The sequence below is a fragment of the Puma concolor genome, chromosome E3, assembly GCF_028749965.1.
Source record: "Puma concolor isolate L17-30 chromosome E3, mPumCon1.1.hap2, whole genome shotgun sequence".
Taxonomy (NCBI): Eukaryota; Metazoa; Chordata; class Mammalia; order Carnivora; family Felidae; genus Puma; species Puma concolor.
Genome location: NC_141682.1, coordinates 26,113,233 through 26,137,974, shown reverse-complemented (window position 1 = coordinate 26,137,974; position 24,742 = coordinate 26,113,233). Strand labels below are relative to the sequence as shown.

The following is a 24,742-nucleotide window of genomic DNA, read 5'->3' as shown; positions in this document are numbered from 1 at the left end:
ACACAGTTCAACATTCAACAGATTTCCAAAGAAAATATCAACACCAAAATAGGAATTTTTACATTTCACTCTAAAACTTCTAAGACAAGCTAAAAGAGCACTACTTGGTGATTTTTTTTTTTAAACCAAGAGAACATCCATAAAGAGATCTTTCCAGTCATTATCTGCCTTGTTCAAATAATTTTTGCACATCCGTTATTGGTTTGTATTCTTCTTTAAAACAACACACCACATTTTCTCATTTAAGACCACCTATACACAAAGAATCAGCTAAATAAGATGGAAATCAGCACAAATCATATGTGCCACTGAAGACTTGTGTGACCAACAAATGTAGAAAAAGATTAAAAACCTATTGTCCAACTGCAGAAACAAAAAAGTAATATGGGGTTTTCTGTTCTCTGAAGTGCATCATGAAGTGTGGGTGGAGAGAAACACAGAAATCCAGAATTAGCCTAACATCAAATCATTTTGGAAAGAGTTGACAACATGTAAATTCCTCACACATAAAGTATTTAGAACAAGAGACTTTGATTCCTGGGCTATGATGCCATTTAGGAATCCTTGCAAGGCCTTAGGAATTCCAGTATTCATAGGAGAAAATGCTCATCTTAATTTGGAGCTACCAGGCATTGAGAGGTACTCCCAATGTGACACAGCCTGTAACTGAAGTATTACAAAGCTTGCAGTAAGATCTGGGATAGAGGCTGAACACCAAATTCGAAAGAGGTAATCAAGGTACCAAGTGACATAAAGGGGGGAAAAAAGAAAGAAAAAAGAAAAACCACCATGATTACCACCTAGCCACAGAGAACTGAAGTGGAAACGAGGGGTGTATATGGGAGAAGAAAAGGGGTGAAAGGGAATGGAAAAAAAACAATACATTTGTCACCCCGTACCACTTCCTATACAGGACACGGGCAAAGCTTCCAGCCCCATTACCTCAGGCACAGATGGTTATCGTTTGTAGCAAAGGTGCATAGAAAGGCCTTCAGGGTTGAGCCCCTTAATTCCAGGGCTGTTAATGATTAAAGAGAAGGATGGGGGTGGGGAGTGAAATGAGGGAAGAGGGAGCTGGAGATTCACCCACCACCTCCCGCTTGGACTCCTACCTTACGGCGCTTACCCGGGGCATAGAACCAGAGTCTGCACCCTCTCCAGGGCAGCTCCAGCCCCCAGATCCCCAGGCCTGGGTTGAGGGGTGCTGGCGGTGGGGAGGCAGGGACCGTAGGTAAGTTTTCTTGAGCCCTGCGGCTGACACGCCACAGGCTCCCCTCACAGCCTCTTCCTCAAAGGGACCAGTCCAGACAAGGCGCTGATTTCCACTCCTCCCCTTCCACCCCCTTTTCTCGAAGGTACCCAACCCCCGCCCCTTCATCTCTCAATGCTCCCCCCTTTTCCTCAAAAGCCCCCCCCCCCCAAACTCACAGCTGCTCCAGAGGTTCCTCCAGTCAAACCCTTTCTGGAAACGACGGCGGCCCGGCGGGTCCAAACCACCTACCATCCCCGCTCGCGTTTCCAGGCTCCCTACCCGCGCCGCCGCCGCCTCTTCTTCCACCACTGCCGCCGCCTCCTCTTCATCTGCGGCCCACCGGCGGCAGCCGCCCCCAAACCCCGCCCCCTCCATCGCCTCCTGCATCATCACTTCCGGTAACCCCGCAGGCAGCCGACTCCAGGAGGGAGAATTGAAGAGGGGCGGGGAGGAACGGGTGGAAGATTGCGTCACGACGTACGCAAAGACGCACGAAGCTGTAGCCAAGTAAGGGCAAAGACCTAGCGACGAGGAGGGAGGGCTAGGAGGTGCTGGACTGGACCATTTTTTTGACTAGAGTGGGGGGAACGATAGCGGAAGGGGTAAAGAGAAACTACGGAGAGGATGAAGTTGGCTATATTGTTTGTATACGGCGGAATATGGGCTACAGTATGAAGTGTAAGGGAGACTCGTGGCTACTCCCGACCTGGAACTAATGCTCCCACAGAGGTCCTCCCGGTGGTTTGGTCCGGCCTGGCCTACCGGACCTGCCCGACCTCCGTCGCCCGCGGCTCAGCTAGGCTCCTGGCGCCGCCTCCTCCTAGCCCGCGGTAGGCTGCGGCGCTTCTGTGGGTGGGGGAAGGCAGGACTGACGCAGAGTGAGTGTAGGGGATGGAGACGCTGACTCCTGGCGCGGGAGACTGGGGGAAGGGGTTGGCTCCCCAGGGGCAGGGATGGGGTGGGGGCGGGGGTGCGACGTTGCTAGGAGACGTGCTTGTATGACCCCTGCCTCGCGAGGGCGGCTCGGTGTCGTCGCCCCTGGCCTCGAGAACTTGCCTTGGGAAGTGGCCCGAAGGCCAGGAAGGGAAGGCCTGGTTTGGGGACTCTGAGATGCCGATTTGGGGCCCATCTCAAACTTTGCTGAATCGCTTGGATCCCCGAATATAAATAGGATATTAATAGGGGCTATTCTGGGGCGAGAGGCGTCAAGCTGGGGAAGGTTGACCCAAACGAGGGCCCGTACAAGCTACGGAGACTTTCTAGGATACTGAGAACTAGCTTCTTATTGCCTCGATTTACAAATGAGAGCGAGAACGGAGGCCTTGCTCGGTGACTTCGAGTCCGGAAGAAAGTTAAAATGTACAGTTAAAATGTAAATCAGGAAGGAAGATATCCGCAAGTAAGACAATAGTACCGGATGAAGTGGTAGAAGATGGGGGGAGGGCCACTCTAAAATGGGGTAGAGCTCTTCAGAGAAGGCCGGGTTTCACAGAGGTTCGAGAAAAGAAAGAAGCTAGGGAATGGACTGTCTAGGTGGAGAAAAGAGCCAACCGACAGGGTTCTGAGGAAGGAAACGGCGAGAAAGCCAGGTTGCTGGAGCAGAAAAAACAAGGGCCAAAGTGGTCTGTGATGGAGAAATGCCAGGGCCTGAACAAGCACAGCATTTTAGCCCAAGGTAAGGGTTTGGCTGTTGTGTTACCTGAGGGTTTTGAGAAGGGGAGTGACCTGACCTGATTTACATTTAAAAAAAAATCACTTGGGTGCTAGACAGAGAAGGGTAGAAGTTGTCAGAACTGTTAGGACCCTGTTACAGTAGGCCAAAAAGTATTGTCAGTGGAAATGCCGATCATTAAATTCAGAATGCATTTTGGAAGTAGAGTTTGCAAGACTTAATGCCTGATTGGGTGTGAAGTGTATGGGAGGAAGAGGAACCAAGGAGGACTACTAAGGGGAAACTGTTTGGAACGGAATATCCTAAGTTCTCTTGAATATACTAGGTTCGATAAGTCTACTAACCATCCAGGTGAAGATGTCGGAGAAGTTAGACATACAAGTCAGGGGAAAAGTCCCAGAGAAAATACACAGAGGAGTTTTTAGAGACATTCAGAGATTCCCCGGAGAAGAACAGAAGCCAGCAAAGGAGACTTGACACAGATAAGGCCTCAGAGATAAAAGCAGGATCCCTTAATATCCTGCAATAGTGAGACTCACTCTCATAATCCGTGAGACTCATTCACCCACCAGCCAGCTTCTATTCATCCTCTAAGCCCTGGCTCAAATCTCTTCCTTCCCTTCCTCCCCCAGCTGTCATTGCTTTTGGACTTGTGTGCAGGTGATTTGTGTCCCATTACAGCAAGCCTGACTTTGCTTGTTAATTGTTATGTCTGACTCCCCTGTGGGCTATTTCTTCTTTGTGTCTTGCTTCTAGTATAGAGCTTTGCCCAAAGGGCCCAATATGTGGTTATAGCTAGGTAGGAATACTGTATTCATAAGGTATCAGTCACGGACTTAAGCAGCTCTGACAAAGGAGCTTTTGTCCCGCTGATGCTGCCACTGCCAGCCACAATCTAGATATGGTTAATCTCATAAAATCTAGAAAGAATATCAGAAGTATCAGAAGGCCTGGGTTTCAATCTTGGATCTGCTGCTGATCAGCAGTGGCATTCATTGGAGAAGGTCTTTTTCTTTGAGCTGAAGGGGTTGGCCTAAATTAGAGATTGCAAATGGAAATACAGCTATTGCCTACAAACATATCATTCAGCCCCCAAAATGATTTAAATTTAAATTCTTTTTAAAATTGACTTGCCAACATTTAAAAATTAGACATCAAAATCCAGATTTTCAGCTTCATTGAAAAAAGAATCTGACAACACACCTGGAGCCAATAAAGCTTCTCCCCGCCACCGCCCCACCCCTTTGTATGTGGCTCAGTGCCAAAGGCCTCCTCTCTTTTCAGCTGTCTGCCTGACCCTTGTGGGCATTTGATTTGCAGTTCTTGGTCTTGAACTGTGCTGTTCCCCAGTAGCCACTGGCTACATGTTGCTATTTATTTTTTACATGTAGGTACTTAAATACACTTTCAAATGCCAGTTTCTCAGATGCAGTCACCATATTTCATGTGGCCAGTGGCTAGCTACCCTGCTGGACATCACAGTTATAGAATATTTCCATCATTGAAATACATTCTGTGGGGGTGCCCGGATAGCTCAGTTGGATGAGCATCCAACTCTTGATTTTGGCTCAGGTCATGATCTCAGGGTCGTGGGATTGAGCCCTGGGTCAGGCTCAGCGCTGAGCACAGAGCCTGCTTAAGATTCTAACTCCCTCTGCCACTCTTCCCTGTTCATGCTCTAAATAAATAAACAAATAAATAAAGTAAAAAGGAAATACATTCTGTGGGTCAGCACTGAACTGCAGGAGCTTGAAGGTATTCTGGGTGCAAATAGTTCCACACACATAAGGATGGACATTCATTGCTCCTGCTGTCAAGGGATTTTGTCTGGTAAGGAGCCCTGTTGCCTCTGCAGATGAGAAAAGTTGCTCATTTGGTAGTTACTTGATAGGTGGAGGGTATTTGGAAACTGTTGTGAAGGCAGGGACCACTACTCAACGTGAGGTTATTCATCAGATGGTTGGATCAAGGGTCAGGTGCTAGAAAACTCCAGCTGTATCTAATGTTATAACCAAAGCCCTTTTGTCAGTTTCCTAATCCATTTCCCTAGGAAATTATCACAAAGGAGGATTTAAATGCTAATTTAAACTTAAGTGTTTCTTGCTCTGACTTTCCTAGTTCCTATGAAGGGGTGAAATTCTGGGTAGTTATGAATGAATGACTGGGGTTGATTTTTAGCGTTGACCTAGTTTTCATCTATTTCCAGCACACACACACACACCCACACCCACACACATCTAACACCTCATCCTACTTCTGCTAACTGGTTCTTACCCCCTCTGACTGACCCTTACTTTTGTCTCTTAAAATATGCTGATAAGGAAACAAATACTTCATTTCTTTTGAATTGAAGGCAGAAACTTGGTTTCCATTTAGAATTTCTGTCTGAGGGGAAAAAGAGCTGTATCTCTCTTGGTTACAAAAGCCTAATTGGAGTTCCCCCTTACAAGTATAATCTTATGTATGCTCCTATGCTGGTATATTTAGAATGAGCATACTTGCCTCATATGATTTTGTTTTGGATAATTTAGAAGCCTTTCAGACATCAGTATTTTTGGTTTTTCCCTGTGTTCTGGAGATTTCCCATATTACAGGGCCTAACCTAATTCTATTCCTTTAAGTAAAATGAAAACACGATCTACCTTCCACTCCCTGCCTCCTATCTCTGACACACCATATTGTCACTTTCTGTGTAAAAAGATGCTGTTTCAGAGAATAGCTGTGGTATGATTAAGTACACCACACAAGCATATCCTGAGATTTGCAGAACAGTGTGTGGCATTACACTTCCCTTTTTGGATTCTAGTAACCAAAAACTGAATCCAGGACAGGAAACAAGTCCGTGGGGTGTGTGTGTCTGCCTGTCTGTTAATTGAGAGGAGTGGGGGATAGAGGGCAGTGATGTGTGGGGCACAGCTTAACTTGAAGGTTATTCGATTTGGGTAAGGATGATACTGTATAGGATATGGGTGTACACCAGAAAGTAGGAAATATAAGAGATGTAGGAGAAAAACAAGCCAAAGGATAAGCAAGGAGTAAGAGATAAAGGAAGAAAAATAGGAAGTCTGGTCATGCCTTCAGTGTTGGCACCTGCATTATATTTCCAGTAAGAAGTATGTGCTGTGGTCTGAAGATAAGCAGTGCATCTGACGGGGTTATTTGCTCATACTGAAGAACAATAGCCCTTTACTGTACAGGGATTATTAATGATCAGAGGGAAACAGCTTTAGGAAAATCCATCAGTATCACAAAGCAATAAATTTGCCAACAGGCAACACGCTTCTTTTCCCACCTCTGCAGACAAAGCTTAGCATAGATAAAAGAGGCGTCATTGTTCCTCCTTTATTTCCTCCTATTTAGGTAACATTTGCCTTTGTTAACTCCCAATACTAAGTGATTTACATGGATTATCTCATGAGTAATCCTTACCCCAACTCTTTGAAGAGGGTTCTATTGTTACCCCATTTCACTTTTTCAGAAACTGAGGCTCAGGAAGACTTGACCAATGTAGTGAAGTCGGGATTGAAACCCACTTTTGACCATTCCAGAACCCATTTGTTCAATAGTTGCATTTTATCTTCTGTTCCTTACATATGTGGAAAAACTTTGAATGCCTAAAACCAAGACAATCATTCTGTCCTCTGCTTTCCTGGGCAAGAAAATCTGTTTGCTTGTTCCAAATAACAATTTTGGAGGTTGGTTTTGATCCCCGATCATTTGGTTGCAATAGATCTTATTCCCAAGAAGGATTTTTTTTTTCCCAAGAGAAAATGTGTCCGAGCCATATTTTTTCTATATGTTTGGTTCTAAGCTTCATGAAAACATAGTAAATCATTTCATTCCAGTGGACCAACACTTACTGGCTTTTAAAGAACTTAAGAGTATGGGTTACGTTATTATAACTGTAAGGATGGAACTGATAAGGCCTCCTCCCCAAACCTGACACCCACAGCACCACTCTTGAAAACATCATTGTGAGGGTTAATTAGTATTTTTTAAATGTTCTAGGGTCTTCACTTGGGAAACCTGGCCCACATACCACTGTGTGTTTCAGAATGAGAATGGACATTACTGGTGACTATTCTTTGTGTGTAAATGTATTATTCTTCTAACAAATATATTTCAAGCTCCAACTTTGTGCCCAGTCTTAAGAGTGTGATGAATGAGGCATAGTCCCAACCTTCTTTCTCCCTCCCCAAAACACACACAGTGGAAGAAGAAAGGTAAGCCAGCCAGAAAATTACACTAGAATAGAATGAACTTATGATACAAGTGTGCTGGAGGTGCCTGGAGTACACATAGCAGAGTCACTGAACCTGTTTCAGCATGAAGATGGCACCCTATGAAAAGTAATGGAAATCCAAGAATGAGAATCAACAGCTAGGCAAAGAAAGAATATTTCAGTTGTGTGAATTTGGACCTTCATTTGGCAAAAAGAAGGGGTGCCAGATCTAAGGAGATTGGGCAGCAGGACAGGGACCGGCCAGCATGGGTGCACAATGAACACATGAGACAGTGATTTCATTTGGGTGAGTTTCATAATCTCCACCACCCACCCAATCATAAAAGTACTTGGGAGAGAAATTTAACTCTATTACATTCATTAGTTATGATGAGAAAAAGAAAAATTCCACCTAGGAGCAGATACTGAAAGAATGGCAAGAGTCTTTCCTTCTGCCTGGGGCTGGAAAGTCAGTTAATTCCCATTGCCTTTTCTGTCCCTTGTTTATACTGCAACACTTTTTCTTAAGTAGAAGGCAAAGCCTCATGAGAGTCCAACACTGGGAATTTTGACATTCCTGAGACCAGAGTCATACTTCTATAAATTTCATCTGGAGAAGGAATTTTCATCTCTGCTCTTAAACTCCTCAGTGTTCATGCTGTGATGGTCTTTCCAAAGGTGGGAGAAAGGGTGAAGTGGATAAATCCCCTAATACTAGCATATCTTCACGCAGACATCCTGAAAAGCCAAACCTAAACATGCCGTGTGTCTACACGTGCTGTATAGAGTGGGTTCTTGGAACCTACCCAGACCTTTCACTATTTCCACTCATCACAGAGTAGAAGAGTGAGTAGGTGGTGTGTTTCGTTTGGTTTTAGGAGATTAATTACTGCCCCATTACTGACTCCAAAATAAAAATGGGAAAACTCTTGGTCAGGGAAATAATCATCTAGGTTTATTGGCTCTTAATCCCAAATCTCCTGTCAATTAGGTGGCATTAGGCAAAACTTTTTTCACCATGTGCAAGATACAATTTGAAATCCAGCACATTTTTTTTTTTAGTGTTTGTTTGTTTTGAGAGAGAGCAAGCACAAGTACAAGCAGGGGAGGAGCGGAGAGAAAAGGGAGAGCAAATACCAAGCAGGTTCCACACTGTGGATCGGGCTGTGGAGCCTGACATTGGGCTCAATCTCAAACCTTGAGATCATGACCTGAGATGAAATCAAGAGTTGGATGCTCAACTGACTGAGCCACCCAGGTGCCCCCAAATCCAGCACATTTTAAAAGATATAAATTAAGGGCATCTGGGTGGCTCAGTCAGTTGAGCATCTAACTTCAGCTCAGGTCATAATCTTGTGTTCACAGGTTTGAGCCCTGCATGGAGGTCTGTGCTGACCGCTCAGAGCCTGGAGCCTGCTTTGGATTCTGTGTCTCCCTCTCTCTCTGCCCCTCCTTTGCTCACTCTCTGTCTCAAAAAATAAAACATTAAAAATTTTTTAAAGGATAGAATAAATGCAAATTAGACCATGGTACTCCAGCTTGCTTAAAATCAGCCAATGTCTTCCTTTTGTTTTGTTGTTCTTAGATTACAAGCTGAACTCCTTTCCAGGGCCTACGCTCCCAACCTGTCCTAGATTTCTGCTCACCTGTGGCCCCACCTTCCCCACAGGTTCTTGCTGCATTAACATTGACTTGTTTACCACCTCTTAGCCTTTGTTGGTTGCCACCCTCTTCCTGAACCACCCTTCCCTTAACTCTTCCCTTGAATAGGCTCAGGCTCCTTCATGTCATTCAGGACTCAAATGGCACTAACTACCCAAAATAAAATAACCCTGCCTCTGTTCATTTGAATGCTATTACTGTTTCATTCCTAGAGAGCACATACCACCATCAGAAATTGTTCTTCTTGTATGTCATCTACTTGGCCACTAGAATGTAAGCTTCAGGAAGGCAGGGACTAAGGCTGCTTGTTTATCAAGGTTGTGTATCCCTAGAATCTCCTGTGTGTGGTCCCAGTGGGTACTGAAAGGATAGATGTTTGGGAGGGACCAGTAAGGCCTGCAGAGTGGTAGCACTGTAATGAGCCCTGGTGAGTCTTCTATGATGTCCACTCCTTTTGGAGTGATGGAACAGAGTTGCCATAGCGAATGGAAGAGCAGCCCAGCCCTGCCAGGTGCACAGCATCTTTTAAGGTGCTGATGTGCAACACAATTATTAAGGAAGGGCAGTTGCCCTTCCCCCAGTCACTCATGTACACTCTTACTCTCTCAAAATAAGTAAGTAAACTTTTTAAAAAAGTCAGGAGCGGCGGGCGGTGTGCCTGGGTGGCTCAGTCAGTTAAGTGTCCATTTCTTGATTTCTGCTCAGGTCATGAATTCGAACCGAGTTGGGCTTCACACTGACTGCTTAGGATTCTCTCTCCTCCTTTTCTCTGCCCTTCCCCTGCTCACAGTCTCTCTCTCTCAAAATAAATAGATGTAAAAAAAAAAAAGGCAAGGGCAGATGGCATATGGAAAACCTTATTAAAAGGTTATTCATATCAAGGTGCAAAACAATGGTTTTTTGCTGTTTGTGGGAAGGGAATAAAATTGAGTTCCCTTTGTCACAAACTAGCCAAGCTCTTTAAAGCAGTTAACAGACATTCAACCACATTTACTGAGATTGAGCATCCTATTTAGTGATTAAACATTTGGGCTGGACTCCAGACTGTCTGGGTCTGGGTTTGAATCCTGGCCTCACCTTTTTTTTTTTTTTTTTAATGTTTATTTATTTTTGAGAGACAGAGTGAGAGTGTGTGAGGTGCAGAGAGAGAGGGGAGACACAGAATCTGAGGCAGGCTCCAGGCTCTGAGCTTTCAGCATAGAGCCTCACGCGGGGCTTGAACTCACAATCCATGAGATCATGACCTGAGCTGAAGTCGGATGCCAATCGACTGAGCCACCCAGATGCCCCGTTTTTTTGTTTTGTTTTGTTTTTTGTTTTGTTTTGTTTTGTTTTGTTTTTAAGTGAGGTCTACAACCAACTTGAGGCTTGTCTCACAGCCCTGAGATGAGTCTCTGGTGACTGAGCCAGAGAGGTGCCTCCAGCCTAACCTCTTAATATAGTTGATGTGACTTTGGGCAAGTTACTTAACCTCTCTTTGCATCAGGTTTCTGCTTTGTAAAGGGGTAATGGTAGTTACCTACCTTATAGAATTGTGATTTGGGGAGTTAACATACATAAAGCACCTAGCAAAGCCTCTAGCACAGTTAGTAAGAGCAAAGTGTAGTATTATTATAATTACTCTAATGTGCAAAACAGTCTGAGCCCTGCAGGAATTCAGAGACTGTGAAGAAAAAGACACAATGAAATAGCAAAATATCAATAGCTGGCTTAGGAGAGAAGCAGAGAAAAGGGGGCCGCAGAAAAACTTGGGAGCAAATAGGTATCTAGTAGGTGGGGTGTGATAACTAGCAGAAAGCAAGCATTGTAAGTGGATGATAGAATAAACACCAAGGCATGACCCTGCCAGGGTGCCTTAGAGCTGTAGCTTTAAAACTTGTGTATTTCACACTCTGCATCACAATTTTTACTCTTATTACCCATATTTTAGGCCAGCTTTAAAAACTTTTCTAATACAGGGGCACCTGGGTGGCTCAATTGGTTAAGTGTCTGACTTGTGATTTCAGCTCAGGTCATGATCTCACGGTTCATGAGCTGGAGCCCCACCCACATCAAGCTCTGTGGTGAAGCACCAAATCTGCTTGAGATTCTCTCTGTCTCTCCCTCTCCCCCCTTCTCTCTCCCCATCTCTCGTTGCCCCTCCCCTGCTTGTGCATGCTCACTCCCTCAAAATAAACATTAAAAAAAACTTTTATAATACGTTCATCTCAAAGAAGCTCTATATTATTGCTGTGAAATCAAAATCATGCTATTATGAGTTTGATAGGCTATTACAGTACATTATAAAATACTTGTACATCCAAAAAATAACCTCCCCAACCAATCTTTGGGACACCTGCTGTCGGGAAAACTTCTCCCAACTGTGACCAGAGACCAAACCACACTAGCAGCAACATTTATCAGCCTTTTCTTAGTGGCCCAGGCTTCACTTGGAAGATGCTTAGTTGTGAATTTTTTCTTGGTACTATGTATGTATGGGGTACGATTTTAAGAAACGGCCAATTTCGAGGCACCTGGGTGGCTCAGTTGGTTAAACATCCAGCTCTTGATTTCGGCTGAAGTCATGATAGTGAGATCAGGTTGGTAAGATAGAGCCTGGTGTCAGGATCTCTGCTGACAGCACGGAGTCTGGGAGTCCCTCTCCCTCTCTGCCCCTCCCCTGCTCACGTGCGCGCACGCGCTCTCTCTCTCTCTCTCTCTCTCTCGCTTTCAAAATAAACATTAAAAGAAGAAGAAGAAAAGGCCAGTTTCTAGTCACATTTCCTCCCAGGAACACTTCATATCTCTTACCTTTCCTCATTCTGGGGCTTTGGGGTTAAGGAAGTAAAGTGAAACAGTTTGACCAAATGTCAATCTCATAATCAAAGTTATAAAACTTTAAAAATTCTGTAAGAGTAGATTTCATGGCCAGTTGAGTGAGACTGGTTCAGTTGTGGTCCTCTAGGAGCACCTGGCTGGCTCAGTCAGTGGAGCCTGCACCTTTTGATCTCAAGGTTGTGAGTTCGATCCCCATGTTGAGTGTAGAGATTACTTAAAAATAAAATCTTTTTTAAAAATGTGGTCCTCTAAATAATTTGATATTTCTCATGTTGCCTGTGGGAAAATCCCAGCAGACCTCAGTACATTGGATCAACCCATGAAACTAGTAAAGAAAAGAGCCATCTCAGCCTTGCATCAGTAGTGAGAAATCATTGATAGTTCCGGAGGAATAAATGTTGGTTTCAAGTCATTGAATCCATAGGAAGGAACACTCTTAGGGAAAAAGCACTTTTTCTAAACAGGTTGCTTCCTAGGAACAAAGACAAAAATATAAACCAAAGGGGAAAGAGCTTGGAAAAAAAATTTTTTATATGGTCAGTTTTGTTTCTAGAATCCCAAGCTTTCTGTATCATGAGATATTTTTATTTATTCAGCATTTGTGGAACACCAATTACAGACCTGGGTAAGTGCCAAGAATTGAGCAGTAAATAAGATGGATGTCGTAACTGTCCCCATAAACGTAAGGATCAATTGGGAGAAGACAGGCACTAACAAACCATAATTACTTGAGTGGTAAGTACCACAAAGAAGAAATTCAAGAATCCATGGGAAGGTTCAACAGACCTGACCCAGTGCATGTGGTGACAGGAGGGAGAAGGATTCTCTGAGGTGTCCAGGTTTTCACTGGGAATTGAAGGATGAGTAGGGGTTGGTCAGGTAAAAGAGAGAGGGTCAGGAAAGAGCCTTCTAGAAAGAGGGAACAGCATGCATGTATACCCCTACCTACAGTAAGAAAAATGTGATTCCCTCAAAGAACCGAAAGAAATCCAGTAAGAAAACAACAAAGGAGGCATTTTTCTTTTCTTGCCTATTCTCTGAAGACTGGGAAGTGTTGTTAAGCTAGACTTGCTAATAGTGCACAATGGGGAATACAGCCTTAGACCCTTCTCCGGAAATCTTTCAGACTTGGGTTTTCTGGGTCACCTGATGGTGGAGAGGGCGATATCAATCTCCCTTTCAGGATTAGTTTTCAAAACACTGTATACGTTAATTAAAGTGTTTTGAAAATAGACCTATTAAGTACTGATTGTTGGTATTGCCTATGACCTTGAGTACCCTAATTGCAGGGCTTGTGTATCCGATTATGGCATATGACCAGTTACAGTTTGAAGTTGTGGCTCTTTCGAGTAGTAGAAAAAAAACAAAGGCTTTGGAGAAGGTTGCTACTGCTTTAATATGCCATACCTCCGTCACTTTCCTCAAGTGTCATGCAGTCAGAGACGTTTCATCTGTTAAGGAAGTGAAGCAATCATTAATCGTAGTTACAGACTCTATGCCCCTCACAGGAACTGACTCACGTATTTTCATATGAAATCATGGAGTTTTAGGGAGAACCAGAAACTCAGAAACCTGTTTCCTTACCAGGAAAAGTCATCATCTCATGGGTTTTTATTACGATTAGCCACAAAGGATGATGTTCTCTCCTGGTTTTTATGAATTTCTTCTAAGCATTTTTTTCTGTGAGGTATCCATGGACATCAGAATTGGTGTTGATTATAACTTTCATCTTAACTTTGAATTGGGTGAAGCAGTGCTTTCAACCTTTTCAGCAAGTGATTAAGCCTTGGTTCATTACTCATTGCTTAAGAAAGGTCACCAGGGTCAGGGGGCAGGGAGGCAATCCTATTCAAAAGAAATTCTAAGGTAAATTCCTTGCAGGTACTTAGAACTTCTAGATGAACTCACTCTTCCCAGCTCCCATCTGCATTTAGCTGCCCAAGTCCTCAGGAGCTCAGGCCCACCCTAAAGCATACAGTCTCCGTATGTTACACCTCCACCTTGAGTTGGAAATGGGTCCTCTTCTCAAAGGGCAGTGAGCAGCCTACTTCCCCATCCTGATGAGCCTGTTTGAGGAAAGCCCAGTACTCGTGAGGTGTTCCAGTGCCTGGCCCTGCTACTCACCAGATGTGTTCTTGTCTTCCCAGCCTACCCTTTTGTTAAAGACCGTACAATATATTCATTCTCTAAAATGTGACTAATCAGAATCCTCTAGTTTTGAGACTTCTTTTTTCTGTCTTCCCTGAATTTCTTTTAGATATAGTAGTAAATAGTAAAGACATAGTCTGAAGTTTTTGCATAAGTAAAAAGAGAAAGAAAAGGAAAACACCTAATGTCCCATCATTAGAACATTAGCAGGAGAAGAGACAATATACTGGGACTGAATTGCAGTATTGAGAATATATGAGCTAGGGTTACATGTAACAACATCGGTGAATCATACAAACATGAGCAAAAAAAGCAAGTTGCAGAAGGACATAATACCTTTTACATAGAGAGTTGACCCTTAAACAACATGGGTTTGAATTATGCAGGTCCACTTAGACACAGATTTCTTTTGCAAATACAGAACAGTACTATAAATGTATTTTCTTTTCCTCATGATTTTCTTAACATTTTCCTTTCTCTAGCATATTTCATTGTAAGAATATAGTATATGATACATATACATACATATGTGTTCATTGACTGCTTATGTTCTCAGTAAGGCTTCATGTCAACAGTAGGCTATTAGTAAAGTTTTGGGGAGTCAAAAGTTATTGTAGATTTTTGACTACGTGGAGGTCAGTGCTCCTATGCCCCATATTGTTCAAGGGTCAGCTGTATAAGGTTTGTAAACTTGCTAAGCAATACTATAGAATGTTAAGTGTAAAGATATGTGTGAGAAGATTAATAAGTTCAGCACAGTGGTTCCTTCTAGCACAGAGGAAGGGAAATTTGACTGGAAGGGATACAGTAGGGGTATATATATAATTTATTTAAGATCCATTGTGAATATATGGCTGTTTAATTATATTCTCTATATCTTTTTGTATATCTGAAATATTTCATAATAAAAATAAAAATGACAGGAATTTAATTTTTTTAATGCATATAGGGGTGTCTAGATGCCTCAGTTGGTCAGACATCTGACTTCAGCTCAGGTCATGATCTCATGGTCCATGGGTCACGTTGGGCTCTGTGCTGACAGCTCAGAGCCTGGAGCCTCCTTCAGATTCTGTATCTCTGTCTCTGCCCCTCCCACTCACTCTCTCTCTCTCTCTCTAAATGAATGAATGAATGAATGCATTTAGCTTTGGGAATATACTTAGGTTGGGACTCACTTAGCCAAGTTTCCTGAAATTAAAACTGATGTTTCAGAGTAAAAACCCAAAGAGGCCACAAGCTCTTTAGTCATCATCAGCAAGATCTTCCGTTATACTTACTGTATGGTTCTCACATGGAAAAGGAAGCAGACCAACAATTTTGAGAAATATTTTCAACAAGGTTATGATGAACTAAAAGAGAGGTTGCAACCTGCCAGCCTCTGGGTAGAATTGAGCCTGCAGACTCAATGTGTTTGGCTTTCATGATACTCACACTTTCGAAAAGAATGAATTAGTGTCTTGAGATTTCACATTTAAAAAATATGGATTGCTACCTACTGTTAAACTATGAGGAAATCTGGCATTCCTAGGCCCTCATTTCTCCATGGCAGTAGCTGCCTGATACTGAGTAGCAACTGTACCTTTTCGGGGGGCGGGGGGATGTCCTCTCCTGGCCATTGTCTCTACCTAGCCAGGTTCCCTCATTTTGTTACCTGCCAGACCCTGGATGTGCTTGAATTTGAGATCCCTGCATTAAACTCAAGTTACTTAACTAGAAATTTTAGTTATTTGGGGCACCTGGGTGGCTCAGTTGGTTGAGCATCTGACTCTTGATTTCGGCTCAGGTCATGATCTCACAGTTTATGGGTTTTAGCCCCACATCAGGCTCCATGTTGACAGGACAGAGCGTGCTTGGGATTCTCTCTCCCTCTATCTTTTTCTCTTTTCTGCTCATGCTCGCACATGCGCGCTCTTAGAATAAATAAACGTAAATTATTTTTTCAAAATGTGCCTTTTCCAGGCACTCTGGTAAGTACTGCAATCTTATAAAAATACACACTAAAAGCATCATTCCCAAGATATTCTGGTAAAGAATTTACTGCTTTAAAATATAGTAAATTTGAATTTTGGTTTGCCATATTTGTAAAAATTGCCATCGTAGCAAACATGAACTCTGAACCATGGGGTGATATACTAGCACGGCTGAGAGAGATCTGGTGTTCCTATAGCACATTCTGGCAATGCTACCAAACAGATCTGTTGAGAAAGAGCAATTATTTCCAGACTAATTAAAAAGCTTGATTAAAAAAAATGTACATCTGCCTAGCTGCCTACTGTCAAATTGAATTTTCATGCAAATTTCCCCTCTTCTATTTTGGTAGGTCTGAGGATGACAACAGCAACACGACAAGAAGTTCTTGGCCTCTACCGCAGAATTTTCAGGCTTGTGAGGAAATGGCAGGCGGCATCAGGGCAGATGGAAGACACCATTAAAGAAAAACAGTACATATTAAATGAAGCCAGAACGCTGTTCCAGAAAAACAAAAATGTAAGTAGGCCCCAATTGGAAACTGTAAGGAGGAGGGCAGTGTCTTGTGATACTTGTTCTTTTTCGTCCTAAAATTGAGAGGACTGAGCAGCACAGGTCACAGTGGCAGAGTGTGGGGCAGGAAGGGCTCAGAGGCACGGCCCAGCTAGCTTGCCCAACTACTGGGAAGCAGAGCCCAGCCTGGGTTCCTCCCGTCATTTGTTTCAGGTCTCAGTCCAGCCTGTCAGTGTCTTAGCATCCTCGTCCTTGTAAGACCCCATGAGCCAGGTGACAGGAGCCAGGCCAGTGAGGGTTTTCAGGGGAGGAGCAGTTCGAAATCACTGTGCCTGTTCCTGGCCCCTCCCACAGGAGGTGCATAGTGAAACTTTTTTTTTTTTCTTCAACTCATAAACTATTCAAGGCCTCTAAGTATAAACCCATTCAGAAGAAAGAGAATAGGATAAAGACACAGGGTTCCCTTCACAACTTCACTCTGAACTCAAGCCTCTTTGGCTAGCAGAGTGAGTTTGCCCTTTGAGACCACAGAATTGGGTAAGAAAGTGCCTCCATTAAGTAGTTTAACGGAACTGCACACCTACACATCAGGGAGCCAAAAACCATTTGTAAGAGGCTTGATGTGACCCATCCCACAGACTATAAAGCATTGGCTCTTAGCTCCTTACAAAGACTGCCTGGCACTAAGCATGGAAAGAAGCTTTCTGCTTCTTACTTTCCTTGCCTCCTTCTCACTGATCTCATGAAGTCAATGCTGTCACTGTTCCCCTCATGACACTTCCTAACAATCCACTCTCTTTACTTTTCCTCTCTGACCCCTGTCTCTGTGTCCTTTTGGACACACCCTCCTGCCACACACCCTCCTGCCAGCTGTAAGGATCCTCTGAAAGTCAGCCCTCTGCACTGAGGCCCAGAGACTGTGCAACCACTTTATGGTTTCAGCTCCCACATCTGAAAACCCAGCCTCAGCCCCTCACCAGCCTCCTGAAGGGCCTTACACCAAGTATAACGATCCAAAGCAGAGCACCTCTTTCCACCAGGATGCCTCCCCTCTCCAGCTTGCCTATTTCTGCCATAGCTCCCATCACCACTCTGCAACTCTCTGCTCTCATTCTTTCATTCAGCAAGTATTTGAGTGCCCACCATGTGCCAAACATTGGACTAGATGTTGAGGACATAAAATGAGCAAAACCAAGACAGGATCCCTCAAAGATGTTTCAGAGTTAGATGGTAAGAAATTTCAAAAATTACAATTGGGGTAAGCACTACAAAGAAACCCTCCCAAACGACACTATCTTCCCCATCTTGGAATCTGAATCCTGTCTGCTTCATAAAACCAACCTGCTCATGAAGCTTCTGCCTTTCCGGCCTTCCTCCAGCTTCTCCAAACTTTTCCATGCCACACATCACAATGTATATGCCCAATGAAGTCCTTAAACAGTTCTCTGAGAAATGGAAATAAAATACTGCAAGTGCTATTTCTCTTTATTTTTTATTGCATCCTTTAAAAATGTCTGTTCATGGGGTGCCTTGCTGGCTCAGCTGGGAGAGCATGTGACTCTTGATCTCGGGGTTGTGAGTTTGAGCCCCACACTATGTGTAGAGATTACTAAAAAAATAAATTTTAAAAAATAAAAAAAAATTAAAATGTGTATTTGGTGTATACTTATAAGGTTTTTGATGTATTTAATGCACTTATTAATATATTTTATAAATCAGTATGAGTACATGTATAGGAGCTATGGGCTCAGAAATTTTTACTGAAAGCAGTAAATAATCAAAAAGTTGGGAGACCACTATAACCTATGCCTGTCCCTATGTAGTTGGTCACATTCCTTCTTGTTTGTTTCATTTATGTTGGTGTGGTCTCCCCAACCAGACTGCCACTTCCTCGAGCAAAGAGACAATGTCTTATACTTTCTTATATATCCCATGGGACCTGCCTTGTGGTTGTCACTAAATTCATGAGCCTTCACTCAACCCTGTGACAGTGACCTATTCTGAACTCCTCTAGAGCAGTCTGCAGCAGTCACTGCCCTGTTGATTACATGCCTCCATGCCTTTTCTGTAGCTTTATGCATCAGAGTTGTTCTGCCCAGGTAATAACCTTGATAGTTGAAGGCAAGAATCATGGCCTCACAGTGTCTAGCCCGGTGCTGGAGAGATATCATAGCAGGATGTGCCCAGTAAACCTTTTCAGGCTCACTCATGTGAGGACTGATCAAGGCCCTTAGGGTTTTCAGTTATGGCAGTAATCAATCCTTTGCCTCAGCTTGGGCTGGCCCAGTGTGGTGTGAGTCAGAGGGAAGTGTATGTGCCAGTGATGTGACATAAATAAAATTATTTTGTTGTGTCTGGGGAGAAGGTACATGGGTTTTTAAGATACGTATTTTGCCATGTGTTAGAAAATAGCATATCAGATAACGCCACAAATATTATGCTTAGGAGACAGTACATTTTTTTTTTTAAATTTTTTTTTTTCAACATTTATTTACTTTTGGGACAGAGAGAGACAGAGCATGAACGGGGGAGGGGCAGAGAGAGAGGGAGACACAGAATCGGAAACAGGCTCCAGGCTCTGAGCCATCAGCCCAGAGCCCGACGCGGGGCTCGAACCCACGGACTGCGAGATCGTGACCTGGCTGAAGTCGGACGCTTAACCGACTGCGCCACCCAGGCGCCCCGACAGTACATTTAAAGAGAAAGCTTAATGTTAGTATAAATGGTATGTGGATATAGCAGAATCATGAAGGCAGCCAATGAATGACTGAATTTGGAGTGCTCTAACCCAGATTGTTCAAATGGACAGCTGCAGTCCCAGGAGCCCTCAGCCCCCTTAACCATACGTTATCTTTATGACGGGCTTCTTTCTCCCCAGTCCCTTACGCAGACTTAAGTCGTTTCTTAGAACTCCACTTGCTGTGAGTTTTTAATAATAATTCAGAGGTATCTCATGAATTGTTCTGAATCCTAATGGGCAAATGGGAACATGGAAATCTATTCCCAATGTGGACATCAGAGCAACAGCTTCTGAGAAGCAGAGGTCAGAAAGCAGACCCTCTGCCCCAGGGGACCCAGCTGTAGTTCTGTGCACTGCAGTTCCTAGAACTCTTCTCTGTTCCAAAAGGTGCCATAGAATAGGCACGCCCTTGGAATTTCCAAGCCTTGCTGGCCCAGACGTCACTGTGGGTGTCATCTGGGACTGGTGCAATCCCAGCTCTGCTTTGAGGCCCACTTGCAAACTCTTAGCAGAGCCACATGTTGACTCATTTTCCATCCTTGAAATGTAAGGGTTTCTCCCCTTCTACCTGGTGTTCTGTTTTTTAGAATGAATTTGTCATCCCTTTACTTGAAACTGGACTACCACAATTTGACTATTTGGGAATTTAAAAAGCCATTTCTTCCCCTTACCAGTGAACAAGGCAGTTTACAGTTCAAAATAAGAAGTGGATCATTCTCCAATATCTTACTTGGGGGGTTTCTGGACAGCACTTGCTGAAACAGTTGGGTTCAAGTTTGATCCACATGGAGAGAAAGTGGAGAAGCATTCTCATCAGGGTGTTGGTGGGACTATAAATTGGTACACTCTTAGAGGGTAATTTGAATCTAGAGGGAATATCTGAAAGAATTAAACATGCATGAACATACACCCTTTAACCCAGCAGTTCTCTAGGAATTTATCTTTTAGATATATTTGCGTGTAAGCCAAAAACAACTTTAGTGGGATCCATAACAGAATTGTTTATAATGGAAAAAAACTGGAAATAACCTAAATATCCATCAGGAAAAGACTGATTAAATTATAACACGGCCTTATGTTTGAATTTTGTGCAGCTCTTAGAAAGAATGGGCAGCTCTCTGGGGCGCCTGGGTGGCTCAGTCAGTTAAGCGTCCGACTTTGGCTCAGGTCGTGATCTCATGGTTCTTGGGTTCGAGCCCCGCGTCGAGCACTGTGCTGACAGCTCGGAGCCTGGAGCCTACTTTGGATTCCGTGTCTCCCTCTCTGTCTGCCCCTCACCTGCCCATGCTCTGTCTCTCTCTCTCTCTCTCTCTCTCTCTTTCTCTCTCTCTCAAAAATAAATAAACATTAAAAAAAAAAAAAAAGAATGGGCAGCTCTCTGTGTAAATATAAAAGGAGCTACACATTGTTAGGGGAAAAAGCAAAGTTCAGAACAAAGAGAGCTATTGTGTGTAAGGAAAAAAAAAGTGTATATATACACATATGCTTTTATCTACATAGAATATCCCTGGGAGGACAAACACTGCCAATAATTGTGGTCCTTGAGAAGGGGGAACTGAGAGAGGGGTAAAAAGGAGACTTTGTTTTTATATTATATCCTTTTGTGTTATTTGAATAATGTTTTACTGTGTGCAGGTATTACCTATTGCCATAATTTTTTAAAAAGTTTAATCCACAGTAAATTTTATACTAAATTGCTTTTGATTTTTCAAAGTATCAGCATTGAATTTACTGGCTGGTGAGCTGAGAAAGTTGAAGATGATGTACACCTCTACATAAGGAGCATTAGAAAGATGCTAAGAACCTCACATGTTTTCCTCTTTTAATAGCTCACAGACACAGATCTGATTAAACAGTGTATAGATGAATGCACAGCAAGGATTGAAATTGGACTGCATTACCAGATTCCTTATCCACGGCCAGTAAGTGTGACAGTTAACATGTGGCGGGTACTTCTCCTCACCAACCCAGTTATTTCCAAGAACGTGTACCAAGAGGGCCAGTGTTTGTCGAGCAGTCTAGAGCTTCTGTGGGAGGCATGTTGGAAGTAAGCTATCCTTGCATGCCGCCAACCCATCACAACAAGCTAAAATGTCAATGAATGCCTGATTTCTCCTACTCATACAACTTTCCCACATATAGAAGGGAAAGCTAGCCCATATTTAGATAGCTTTCTCTTTTTGACTTTCACCTTTTTTATGGAAGTATTTTTATTTTCCTTATAATAAAAGTAAGGTTTGTTGTTAATAGCATTAAAAGAGTGCATGAGGTAGAAAGTGAAAATGGTCCAAAATTCTCACCCTGTGGAAGTAACCACTGTAACTGTTCGGTTGCACTATATGAAACTGCCAATATTCTACTCTTAACCTATAATACAAAAACAGCAATTTTACCCGGTATTGACTCAACCTAATAGTTTGGTAATATCTTGTCTTTTTTTCTATATTCGTGTACCTACGTTTTCTTAAAGTACATGGGATCCTGGACATACTGTTTGCTGCTTACTTAGTTTATGTCATCTGTCCTGGCCATCTCTGCCTCCCATCTTTTTAAATGGTTGCCACTGGATCCTGTTACAAGAATATACCATAATTTACCCAGCAGCTCTTTAGTAGGCATTTAGATTACTCCCAGTTTTCCACTCTGTGCGGAATAGCTTTGTCTACCCAAACTTTTTTTCTCGCCTTCTTTGGATTCTCATCTCACCATGTGATCTGTGGTCATTGTTCCTTCCATGCAGGCAGTATGACAAAGAAGAGCACAAGCTCTGGAATGTGCTCTGGAATGCAAATCTTGGCTCTACCACTTAATGTGTATATAAGATTGAGCAAGTTATTTAACTTCTGAGCCTCCATTGTCTCATCTATAAATATTATCTAATTCCTTATGAGATTATTGTAAGGATTAATGTGTGTAAGGATTTTAAGGATTAATGAGTCAGCGTAGATTTAGTGCTTAGCAGGGAGCACGGTACTTAGTAAATCCTCAATGAATAAGCTGCTCTGGTGATTATAATTCTTAATATTATCATTATTCTTATTCTTCCTATTCAGATTCATCTGCCTCCAATGGGCCTTACCCCACTACGAGGCCGGGGACTTCGAAGCCAGGAAAAACTGAGGAAACTTTCCAAACCAGTATATCTCAAGTCTCATGATGAGATTTCCTAACCCAGAAGAAAATTTATTTCTCAGAATGATGAGCCGACTAGATCTTGAATGTAAACCAGATGATGAAACCCTTCTCTTCGATTAGGGGTAAAAATTTAAATATCTTCTTAAAAACCTCTAAAATATTGGTATTCACCCCAAGATCTGTGCTCACTCCTCCTGACACTTCATCAGGGTCTTGTTGCCTAAAGTGGATGACACTAACCCTAGAGGTCATGGACCTTATATACCCTCACTGAAGCATCTTTGGAAACAAGGCCAAGGCCTGTAGAAGGAAGATAAGGATGACAAAGATTTTCATGGAAATGTCATTTGCCAGTCATGTCAGCTGATAGGAAGAAATCAGCCAGCTGCTGAAAGTCTTCATAGCTACCATAAAACTACACTGCCTTCAGAATATTTTTTGGCTTCTTTCTCCCGAATTTTTGCTTAAAAAACAAAGGTTTGCTTAAAAGTGGGCTTCTTTGTATATGTTTTGCTGTCTTTTGACCATCCCAGTTTCCAGATAAACTACCCTTAAAAAGTGCATCATTGGATTTATCGTGGTTTTTCATGGAAATTTTACATGACACCCTGCCCCTGCCATATACATACGTAAAAGTACTTGTCTTAGGTAAATGCGTATGTTTACTTTATCTTAAAGCCTGTGATTACTTAGGATCCACTTAGGATTTGAAAGGCTTACTTGAAACTCATACTGCATTCATTATGAATATTTTATCTTAACATAATTAGGAAGTACAAGGGCCAAGCTGGTTTTCAAATTATGTCTAAACAGCAGTGGCACAAAGAGGAATCAAAACACAAAGGATTTATACTCCTGCATGTGTGGAATCCCATGGCAAGTCACACACACCTTGTTAACATTCCTTCTGACTTCCAAAGACGATGAGCATCACCAATAAAAACAAATTTTCATCGATTTTGGTCTCTCTGTATTCTTTTCCAAAATGGCTCTGAGACCCTCAAAAGTAGCATATGGTAACTTCCAGCCCATACCTAGATTTAGGATTCTCTTGTCACACAGCTCTTCTAATTCAAAGTAAGCATTATATTTCAATCTCAAAGCCTGCTCCTGTGAGCAGAAGCATACACTTTAATGCTGAGGGTAAGTATTGCACAGTTTGGCAATGATGTGGAGAACAAATATATCACTGTAGTAATAGCAAATGCATATTTAACATGGTTGCCACATAAACCCCAGCTTGGCTTCAACTGGGAGACATCTGCTGTTCCATCAGTAACTCTCCTTCTATCTGGTCTCATTGTGGAAGCATCTCCCTGTTCAGAGGTGGTTCTAGTGTTTACACATTTTGTCATACAACATAGGGCCTGTGAAATCAAGTCAAGTACTTCATCTGGGGGTCAACCATTGAAACAGTGATCTGTTCTCGCATTGGTGGAAAAACTGGCTCTGCTGGACCAAGTGAGACGTGACTTGCCTATCTCTGTCCTCGTCCTTTTCTAAGTAACTCAAGGTGATTTTGACTGTGCAGTTTTTGTCTTTAACTCTGTTGAGTGAAGAAACCAACCTTCCCACCCAGCCTATTCCAAAATGGAAGTTGATCTAATTGCTAGCTAGCCTCCTGAGTATCTTCTATGTGCCAGGAATCTTACCTAACTGAATTTTATATGACTAGCCTCCTTTGCAAAGGTGCATGTCCTATTACACAGTAACATAATTACCAATTTACTACCAAAACTTTCATATGAACAATGTTTATAATAGCTTTTATTTCTCCCATTTTCTCTCCAAGACTATAAAATCTCCATCTTCGTTCTTCTAAAGGCCAAACCTATCTTCCCTACATCCCCTCTTTCAATGAAATTTTCTTCCAATACTGACAAGGACTGAAAATTCTTTACCCAACAGCTAGATTTTTAAAGAGAAATGACTAGCTTGGTGACAATGTTTGTCTGATATCATCTGCTGCACTATTTATTGGCAGGAACTGCAGCTTCTCACCAAACTGATCTCTGGCCATCTCTGCCCCAAGACTCCAGCCTCTAACTCACCAGGATTTCTGAAAGAACATACAGCTCTTTCCCAGGGGGAAACATTAAATACCCCATTGGCCCCAGTAGAAAATGACCTCAAATTTAGGGCACTGTTTCTTTTCAAAGTGGAGGAAATTTTTTAAATTACAAAAATTTAATCCATCATACAGAAACATTCTGTCCCTTGACCCCTGAGGAATGAAACAGTCAGTCCCTGCCTCCTTCAGCTTTTTGTTGCTGAATCTGGGAGTTAGACAACTAATTAAAATCCAATTGTTCTCTTAGCAACCCCCTCACTGCCTTAAAACTTACAATACAACTTAGCCTAACCAGTCCAAGATTCAGGCAGTTGGGATCCTGACCATCTTTCCATCTCACATGACCAACAATCCTACTTGGAATGATAATGCAGTTTCAGCTCTCTTTTCATTCTGATTTTCTTTCCCTCATTGGAAAAAGTAAAAATTAAAAAACTGTCTTTCTCGAAAAAATAACTATTAAGCTACCTGCTTTGAGTTGGAAGAGACTGCTCCTCTTTATTGCCTCCTGGCAAGATTTGGAGAACTCCCCTTTTGCACTT

At 42.7% G+C, this 24,742-nt stretch overlaps 2 protein-coding genes across 34 annotated transcripts in view; one reads left to right on the top strand and one right to left on the bottom strand.

The window, feature by feature from the left end:
• DCUN1D3 (defective in cullin neddylation 1 domain containing 3) overlaps positions 1 to 2,070 on the bottom strand; it is a 42,186-nt gene extending 40,116 nt beyond the window's left edge. For 17 of the 21 annotated variants that reach the window (XM_086692852.1, XM_086692860.1, XM_086692856.1 and 14 more), the window contains exon 1: positions 1,429 to 1,621. The gene's annotated coding sequence lies outside the window, so the exon portion shown is untranslated. Of the gene's footprint in view, positions 1 to 1,126; positions 1,359 to 1,428; positions 1,659 to 1,958 lie in introns of those variants that run through there. The other 4 variants (XM_086692861.1, XM_086692874.1, XM_086692872.1 and 1 more) reach the window with 4 other exon arrangements.
• Positions 1,089 to 23,086, top strand: LYRM1 (LYR motif containing 1). 13 transcript variants are annotated; one of them, XM_086692878.1, is made up of 4 exons: positions 1,089 to 1,231; positions 16,101 to 16,260; positions 20,824 to 20,916; positions 22,048 to 23,086. In XM_086692878.1, the coding sequence occupies exons 2-4, from the start codon at positions 16,102 to 16,104 to the stop codon at positions 22,162 to 22,164; spliced, it is 369 nt and encodes a 122-aa protein (XP_086549004.1). In that variant the 5' UTR covers positions 1,089 to 1,231; position 16,101; the 3' UTR covers positions 22,165 to 23,086. The 13 variants fall into 13 exon arrangements, with proteins under 13 accessions (XP_086549004.1, XP_086549003.1, XP_086549006.1 ...); XM_086692877.1 differs by lacking the exon at positions 1,089 to 1,231 and adding an exon at positions 1,738 to 1,759; XM_086692880.1 differs by lacking the exon at positions 1,089 to 1,231 and adding an exon at positions 1,948 to 2,082 and having other exon boundaries at positions 16,112 to 16,260.
• The last annotated feature ends 1,656 nt before the right edge of the window (positions 23,087 to 24,742 follow it).